Here is a 9158-nt window from a genome sequence, read left to right as displayed (position 1 = left end):
TTCTGGTTAGAAGACTGCTCTTTACAGAGTCCCCGAAGCTCAGCCACTGGTCTTCCTCTGAGGTACAAACCCACTTAGAGTCTTCACTCCAGAGACCCAGAGCCGCCACATCCAAGGCAAATGCTCCGAATCAAAAGGTGCTGGGCACCTGCCCAGCCAAGTCATCAGCAGTTGTATAGACAGGTCAGAAAAAACGAGCGTTTAGTATAAAAAGTGTTTTTCAAATGGTGCGATTTCCTATCCTTCTCTGCAGATTATAATTCTTCATGAGTCTGAGGTCCTATAGAAAAAGACAATAATTGCAAAGAAAGTTATAAAATACAGACTGGGCATGTTCTAGTACTATGACCTATTATTTGTGCCCACACCTCCATTTTATCTCTTTTTAAATTTTTAGAAACTTTGGTTTGATGTGCTTGAAAGCAAAAACAAAATAAAAAAAGACATTTATATTTTTACAAGGAAACTACCTGCATATCCCTACACAATAGGAACTGTTTTCAAAGTACAGTATTTACTTCCAGTAAAATGCACTATTTCAGTAAGGAGCCTTCCTTTTTCATTTAATAAACATCTTCCTATGTAGCTCATTCACCATCTCTACTGGTATGCTTGGATGTTTAAGCTGTTTTCAATACCTTTGGCTTATCAATGTTTGTAAAGTAATTTCTCCATAACTTTTTCTTCTGTTGAATGATTCTTGGAGGTGACTCTGAGAGAGAGGAATTACTGAGGCAGACCCTGGGAGCCACCTGAGGACAGCCTTGCTGCTTTGTGGCAAGGACAGCGAGAGCATGCGGGCCAGGCCCACTGGCTGTGTTGGAATGAAAAGCTTCCCTGGTTAGAATATCTTCATAAGGTTCCTGTCACCTCCCTACTGTTTCTTCAAATTCACTCATTATGTGTTTCCCTCTTACTTGAACAGGATGTCTACGTTCTTTGCCCATCTATGGAAATCCTTAAAGTTTTACCAATGAATTCGAATTATTCTTATCTTAAATATCCAACCTTTTAAGCTGTGATATTCAATATCATGATATAATCTTCAGGATGTTTGGGTGAATCGCTCAAGATCCATGTTCTGTAATTGCTTTTTTACAATTAATTTTGAGCTGTATAAGTGTTAAGTCCAGAATTCAGCTTAGCAGTTCACAGAAGGCTACACAGTGTTCTAACAACTTTTTCTAAGGGCCAGGGTTCAAGGAGACACATCAGAGCGAGGCCGGCATGCAGACGGGCTCTCCACTTGTGGCCTGAGTCACAGACAAGCACATTTGCTGGTCCTGAATGTGCTCACTCACTAGGGCCTGGACAGCGTCATGAAAAACCAAGGGATCTGGCAAGAGATTTCAATCTAATGTCAGGTTTGGCTTCTGTATCACAAAACTCCTGAACCTAAATAACAACAATACAAGGAAAGCACCCTTTCTCAAAAAAAGGGAAGAAAAGGCAGCGACTGCGTGGGTGGCGACTCCTGTTTGGAGGTGAGACTGAGGGAGTGAGGAACACACTGGACGGCATCCAAACAGAGGCCGCTCTCCTGTTGGCTGCAGCCGCCAGAAACCAGACCTGCAGAGCATCCTTCCCGAAGCCAAGCCGCCTACCGTCTGCGAGTGGCTCCTTCCCCCGGGCCGCCGCTGCTTTCTCCTCCTGGAAGCGGATCTGCAGCTGCTTGACTTCCTGGTCATAGTCCTGCCACTCGGGGACAATGCGAACAGCTGCCTCCAGCTTGGGCTCTTTGGTCATTGGGTTATTACACTGTGAAAACCAGAAAAATGACATACATGCTTCAGTGGAGCTGGAGAAAGGGAGCATCATTGAGAGCTCAAAGGTGTTTCTGCTCCAGGCCCTCGCTGGACCCAAGGCCTGTCAGCAGAGCAGAGCAGGGCAGGGCCTGGCTGCTGGGACAGCCGCACACACAGGAGGGCTGTGCCCTGCGCTCCCTAAACCTACGCTGCAGAGACAGACTAAGTGAGACTCTGTGCCCCAGGAACTGTCTGTCACACACCCTGGGATAGGCAGGAGAGGCGGCCAGCTTACCAAGTCAATGGTTTTGGCCCTTTTCTTAGAGGTGTCATCACACCACGTCTCGCACCACAGCCATTCTTGAGGGAGCGATTTAATTGGCACCTGATGGATCATGTTATTGGGCAAATCCTATTTGGTAAAAAACAACAACAATACAACAATGTAAAGTTCTGGGGGAAATTTAAATAAATGCACAGCAAATTAGTGATGTTAGCTGCTCATTACATAATACATGCCAGTCACAAATTTTCAGAACTGAAAGGGTGCTTACTAAAAACCTTAGAAAAGCTAAAATACTTACTTATGGTGTTTTTTAAAACCACAAAGTTTAGAGAATCCATAAAACATCTAATAGCCTGCACCTAGACTTTCCACCACGAAGGCAATTCTAAGATAAAGTACTACTGCCTTTTGAGGGTCAACTGAAAATAGAGTAGGGCTCTCACTATTCAGTTTTGCTTAATGTAAACTCTGAATTCATCTTGTCCTCCTGAGGCCTAATCCCATATGGATGGAGCCCACATGTTTTCTAGCCAACTGTACCTATGCTTTGAAGCTTTTTTCCTCAGGAAACCTTCTGAGTTTGACACAATAAAACGTTCCATTATGAGCCAGCAATTCCACTCCAGGTATGTACACAAAAGAACTGAAAGCAGGGACTCCAACAGATGCCTGTCTGTCAATGTTCATAGAAGCATTACCCACAATAGTCAAAAGATAGAAATAAGCCACATGTCCATCAACAGATGGATAAACACAACATGGTGCATGCAAGCAATGAAATGTCATTCGATCTGGACAGGAAGAAAACTCTGATACATGCTGTCACGTGAATGAACCTTGAACATATGCCAAATGAAATAAGCCAGATACAAAAGGAAAAATATTTTATGATTCCAAAAGTACGTAAATAGGCAAATTCATAGAGACAGAAAATAGACTAGCGGTTACAAGGAAAAAAGGAGGATTACTCTTTTTAAAAAAATATAGTTTTATTGATTTCAGAGAGGGTGGGAGAGGGAGAAAGAGAGATAGAAACATCAGTGATGAGAGAAAATCACTGATGGGCTGCCTCCTGCACGCCCCCTACTGGGGATTGAGCCCGCAACCGGGCATGTACCTGGGACCCTTCAGTCCACAGGCTGACGCTCTGTCCACTGAACCAAACTGGCGAGGGCGGGGATTACTCTTTGGTGCACAGTTTCTGTTTGGGAGGATAAAAAAGTTCTGGAGATGGACAGTTACACAACACTATGAAGGTACTTAATGCCACTGAGTTGTACACTTAAAAATGACTAAAATGGTAAATTTTATGCTATGTATATTTTACCAGTTATTTTATTTTATTTTTTTACTAGTGAACTCACTGTAAGGGGAATTAAAGAATATTCTTCAGGCAGATGAAAAATGACCCTTTATAGAAGCCCAGAAATACAGGGAAGAATGAAGAGTAACCAGAGGGCAACCTTATAATAAAGCTGAATCTAGACACTGACTGTGCTGATCCAGGACTACTTCTGAGGATTCAAGTCAGAGAGGTGTCAATGCGAGGCAGCAAGGCGGCCAGGCTGGGATGAGCTAGGAGCAGGCAGACTCGCAGCAGGGGAGCTGGAGAGGAAGGCGACTCGCAGGCCCAGCCACTCATTTATGAGCCCCCTGCGCCAACGGGACCCAGGAGTCAGGCTCTGGGAAGTTCTCCAGGTGATTCTTTTGTTCATGCTAAAATCTGAGATCAAACTTCCCAATTGTTTTGCACTGTGTGGTAGGTGGGTAAAATATACCAAATAATTAATATTGGAAAGTCAGACATAATACTATAATTGGTAGAATAGTCATTGAAATTGTAAAAAAGTGTATAGTTTAATCGAGGGAAAATGAAATTAAAACTCTCAATCTGAAAGAAACAGACTAAGGAGAAAAAGGAAACATAGGACACATGTAATAAGTAGGAGTAATATAGAAAAGACAAACTTATGGGTACTTATATAAATGGGCTAAATGTTCCAATTAAATGATTGTTACACCAAATGAAAGAACAAACAGATACAAGCTATTTGTGAAAAAAAACAGAACTAAAATATAAGGGTAGAGAAAGATTGAAAATAAAGGATTAAAAAAAAATACAATGTAACCCTAACTGAAAGGAAGACTAATATTAGAATAAGCACACTTTAAGGCCCAAAAAGAAAAATTAAAAAGGTATTACCAGAGATAATAAAAAGTTAATTTGTCAAAAATACATATAAGACTTCTAAGTTTCTAGCCACTCAATAACAGTCTCAAAATCGTAAAGCAAAACTTGACAAAACCAAGAACGAGAAAGATTTCACAGTACAGAAAAAGATCTTAAAACAATTTCTCAGTAACTAATAGAAAAAAAAGAGACATAAAACACGTAACATACTGCTAAACTGGCCCTGAGCACATATGGAAAATCATTACACCTAACGACTACAGATAAAACCAGATGAATTGTTTATCCAGACTGACCATATCTGAGTCAAAAAGCAAATCTCAGTCAACTTCAGTGCCTGAAGTCACATGGAATACATGCTCAGATCAGAGCGCAAATAAGCCAGAAATTAGGAACAAAACCACAGCGGAAGGCCTCCACCATTTCAACGTTTTGTCAGAGCAAGTCGGTGCGGGGCAGCGCCCATGCGTGGGGGGGCCGCCCCCAGGAAGCCCGCCCCGCCCAGGGCAGGGCCCCGCTTGCCGAGAGGATGGAAGGAGCTGGAAGGTGGCATCATTAACAACGATGCCTTGTGCACAGGGGACGAGGGAGGGCTCAGCGCCCGCACCCCTACAGCTGCAGGGCGGACAGTCATGTGGAGGCCGCTGCAAAGTTGCAGGTGGGCACAGCAGTCCCACCTGGGCCAACCAAGGGCCAGGTGTGAGTATGCGAAGGGGCCCTGGAAGATGGTGTCTCTGCACCCCGAGAGGGCGGCGCTGAGGCTCAGGGGAGCCCTCTTTGGAGAGGCCGGAGCCCAGGCTGCGCGCAGCAAGCGCTGGCTGAGGGTGAAGATCATCGGGTGACGACCTAAATGGAGAGCTCAGAGGCTTTGGGGGCGAGCACACCACCTGGCTGCAGCTTGGGGGCCGAAGGCTTATGCCTGTGGGCGCAGAGCTCCTTTCCTCCGAGATGCCCACTCACGCTGTCTTTGGAGACAGTGGAGCGTGCCGTCGGTTTTCACGCTGAACTCACAGCCCCAGCACGGCGCAGGCGCACTCAGAGACACTGCAGGTTCTCATCCAGACCCCTGAGTAAAGCGAGCATTGCAATAAAAACTATACATATAACGGGAAAATCCCCGTGTATTTGAGGTCACTTCTCCAACTCATGAGTCAAAGAAGAAATCACAATGGAAACTAGAAACATACTGAATCAAATGATACGGGTTTACCACATAGAAATCATGTGGAATGCAGCCAAAGTCTTGCTGAGGCAAAACTTGAAATTTTCATGCATGTATTAGAAAAGACTAAAAATAATGAACTAAACATCTATCTCAATAAATTAGAAAAAATGAAATTAAATAAAAGGTAAATAATAAACAGATACTGGAAACCAAGATCAACAGTAATTAATATAAATGTGAGGAGTCCAGCAGAAGGCTGGCTGGTACTCCTTTTGATATTCACAGGGTGAATATTTACATTTTATTACCTACTGCTGACTCAATGGCCTAAAGCAAACTCCCCCAAAACCTGACAATCTTACTGTTTACTAAACATTACCATTGATATGTCTGTTTGCAATCCTAAAAGGCAACTGTGTATTCTAGTAAATAAAAGCAGACGGAAGGGAGACTCAGCGGAACTTGACTGCTAGAGTTGAATCTTCCCTGGCTTCCCCCCATAATTTCAAAATTAATATTTCGTCTTGTGTGTCAATTTGTGCGTCAGTTCTTTCTCCAAGCCTTTGAACGCAAAAGCCACGCTGGCCATGACATTTTACAAACAGAAATTAGTGAAACAGAAAAACACTATAGACAAGATGAAAAATATTAAAAGCTAGATCTCTGAAAAGACTAGTAAAACTGATCAATTTTAAGCTGGAATACAGAGAAAGCACAAATAAACAATGCCAAGAATTAAAGAGGGGGGGGGGGAGAGAGAGAGAGGGAGAGAAAAAGAGAGAGGGAGATAAGAAATATGAACAGATCCTACAGACTTTAAAAAAGATAACTGGTGTGATGAAAACATTCTGGCTGTTGATATGCATATTTCAATACTTATTAAACAGTATACTTAACCATGTCATTGTATATAAATTATATCTCAATAAGAAAGATAAAAATTTAGTACAAACAACTCAGTGACAATATGCTAGGACATTTAGATACAACTTACACTAGTGAATTCCACCAAACATTTAAGAAATAAATAATCCAATCAATTAAATGAAAAAGAACAAAACATACCTCATTTTATTAAGCCAACATAGATAGGCTTGTTATCAAAACCTGACAGGGATGTTACAAGCCAATGTCACACAAAAACATAAATGCAAATTTCTTAAACTAACACCAGCACAGAGAGTTCAGGAACATATACAAAAGAGTAGTAAATCATGACCACATTGTAAAATATTTCAGAAATTATACTGAGTAAATAACTACATTACAGGATAAAAGAAAAATATAATTAAAAACATGCAAAATTTAACATAAGAGATTTTTTTAAAAAGAGCAGCAAACTAGGAATACAAGGAACTTTCTTAATCTGAATGAGAGGTACCTACAGAACAAGTACAGCAAACACAATGCTTAGTGCTGAAACACTGAAAACTTTCCTTTTGATTCAAGAATGTCCATCATCAACATTTCTATTCAACAATATTGAAGTCTTAGCAAATAGAAAAAGCATGAAAGAAAATCTTTAAATGTAAGATTGTAAAAAAGGGTAAAATTATCATTTGTAGATAATATTATGTAAATAAAAAACACAAAAGTATATACAGATTGGCAACGTAACTGACTACACCAATGAACAAAAATCAAAGATACTAGCAACAAACAAAAAAATAAGTTTTAAAAAATAACTCTAACAAGATGTACAAGATCTCTATGAAGAAAACTTATTGAGTGAAATTAAACACAACCCAAATATAAAATCCTAGCAAATGTTTTTTCCCCTCCTGACCCTGACAATCTAATTCTCAAATATATATAGGAAAACAAAAGACAAAGAATACTGTAAGACTTTCTTGAAAAAGAATGAGGCAGGAATATCTGAATTACTAGAAATCAAGGCTCATTATAAAGCTACAGGAATTGGAATATTTTTAGTATCGGTATGAGATAGACAAACAGACCAATGGAATAAAATAGAGAGCCAAGAACCAAATCCATGAGTACTTCATATCTGACAAAGATGGCACTGTTGAACAGCATGTTTCATTAAAGAAGAAAATCATGCTGTGTGCACATAAAGAATGAAAATTGAACTCTTATCTCACACCATACAAAAAACAAATTTCTACTGGAATAAAGATCTAAATATAAAAGAAAAATAAGGCACATATAAAAAAACATCTACATGGCCTGCCTGGTGTGGCTCAGTGATTGTATGTCGACCTATGAACCAGGAAGTCACTGGTTTGATTCCCAATCAGGGCACATAGCAGGGTTGCAGGCTCGATCCCTAGTAGAAGGTGTCCATGAAGCAGTTAATCAATGATTCTCTCTCATTACTGATGTTTTCATCTCTCTCTCCCATTCCCTTCCTCTTTGAAATCAATAATATATATATAATCTACATGACCTTAACAAGAGTTAAAAAGCATTAACCATAAAGGAAAATACTGACCAGTGGGACTACAAAAGATCCCTTTAAGAGAGTCAAAGAAGGAAATTTTGCAACATAGTTAACAAAGAATCCTTATAATAAAAGGTAAAAGGCTAATATGCAAATTGTCCCCTCGACTGGGAGTTCAACCAGGAGTTCGACCAGGGGTTGGGGCCAGCCGGCCAACTGCCTGCAGCCCCTCCCCCCAGCCGACCTGGCCTGATTGGGCTTCTAGCATACTATTTATCTATCCTATATAATAAAAGCCTAATATGCTAAGTGTCTGGTTGACTGGTTGACTGTTCAACCAATCAAAGCATAATATGCTAATGATACGCTAAGGCTGCTCATCCGCTCACTATGACATGCACTGACCACCAGGGAGCAGATGCTCCGACCAGTAGGTTAGCTTGCTGCTGGGGTCTGGCTGATCAAGACTGAGCGAGACATGGGCCAGACACGCCCTGGAGCCCTCCCCTGGTCCCTTCCCAGCTGGCAAACCTCCCACATCCCTCCCTGGCCCCGATAGTGCACCGGTGGGGTCCCTCGGCCTGGCCTGTGCCCTCTCGTAATCTGGGACCCCTCGGGGGATGTCAAAGAGCCAGTTTCGGCCTGATCTCGCAGGCCAGGCCGAGGGACCCCACTGGTGCACAAATTTGTGCACTGGGCCCCTAGTATCTACACTAATAAAAGAGAAACATGGTAATTAGCGTACGACCGCTACCCTTTTCATTGGCTAATCAGTGAGTATATGCAAATTAACTGTCAGCCAAGATGGCGGCCGGCAGCCAAGCACTGAAGTGAGCATGAGGCTTGCTTGCTGCAGACTCCAACGTTCCCTGCCTCACTTGCCGGCCTCTCAGCTGCAAGTCTAAGCAACTATGTACTATGTTGCAAATAAGAAGGTAAACAAAACCCCAGAAACCAGCCCAACTGAAACCCAGCCGGACCGAAACATTGTATCGATGTTTTCAGCAGCGAGGCCTCAGAGCTAAAGCTGGCCCAGAATAAAAAAAAAAAGAAGAAAACAAGGAGCGGTTGGGAGCTTCAGTCACTTGCCACCCAGAAAACAGCCCTCAGCCCCTCACCCAGACTGGCCAGGCACCAGAGTGGGGACCCCCACCCTGATCCAGGACACCCTTCAGGGCAAACCAGCCAGCCCCCACCCGTGCACCAGGCCTCTATCCTATATAGTAAAAGGGTAATATGCCTCCCGGCACCGGGATCAGCAGAGCAGAGAGGCTCCCGGCACCGGGATCAGCATGACAGGGGGCTGTGTGTGACAGGGGGCGGGGCCACAACCTCCCATATCAGCCCTGCTCTGTTCATGACAGGGGAAG

The 9158-nt window shown here is 42.5% G+C and overlaps 2 protein-coding genes across 8 annotated transcripts in view; one reads left to right on the top strand and one right to left on the bottom strand.

Annotated features, from left to right (window-relative positions):
* The window catches only part of HS6ST1 (heparan sulfate 6-O-sulfotransferase 1), a 91365-nt gene that overhangs the window by 58446 nt on the left and 23761 nt on the right, over window positions 1–9158 (top strand). The gene's annotated exons all lie outside the window — the stretch shown is intronic.
* UGGT1 (UDP-glucose glycoprotein glucosyltransferase 1) overlaps window positions 164–9158 on the bottom strand; it is a 168407-nt gene continuing 159412 nt past the window's right edge. For all 7 annotated transcript variants that reach the window (XM_006102841.3, XM_014468153.2, XM_023744168.1 and 4 more), the window contains 3 exons: window positions 2041–2157; window positions 1605–1758; window positions 164–280 (listed from right to left, as the gene is read on the bottom strand). In XM_006102841.3, coding sequence (XP_006102903.2) covers window positions 255–280; window positions 1605–1758; window positions 2041–2157 — 297 coding nt within the window. In that variant the 3' untranslated portion in view covers window positions 164–254. The remainder of the gene's footprint in view (window positions 281–1604; window positions 1759–2040; window positions 2158–9158) is intronic.

This window comes from Myotis lucifugus, unplaced genomic scaffold (assembly GCF_000147115.1).
Source record: "Myotis lucifugus unplaced genomic scaffold, Myoluc2.0 scaffold_433, whole genome shotgun sequence".
Lineage (NCBI taxonomy): Eukaryota > Metazoa > Chordata > Mammalia > Chiroptera > Vespertilionidae > Myotis > Myotis lucifugus.
The sequence above is the reverse complement of the archived record's forward strand: the minus strand, read 5'-3'. Positions and strand labels throughout refer to the sequence as shown.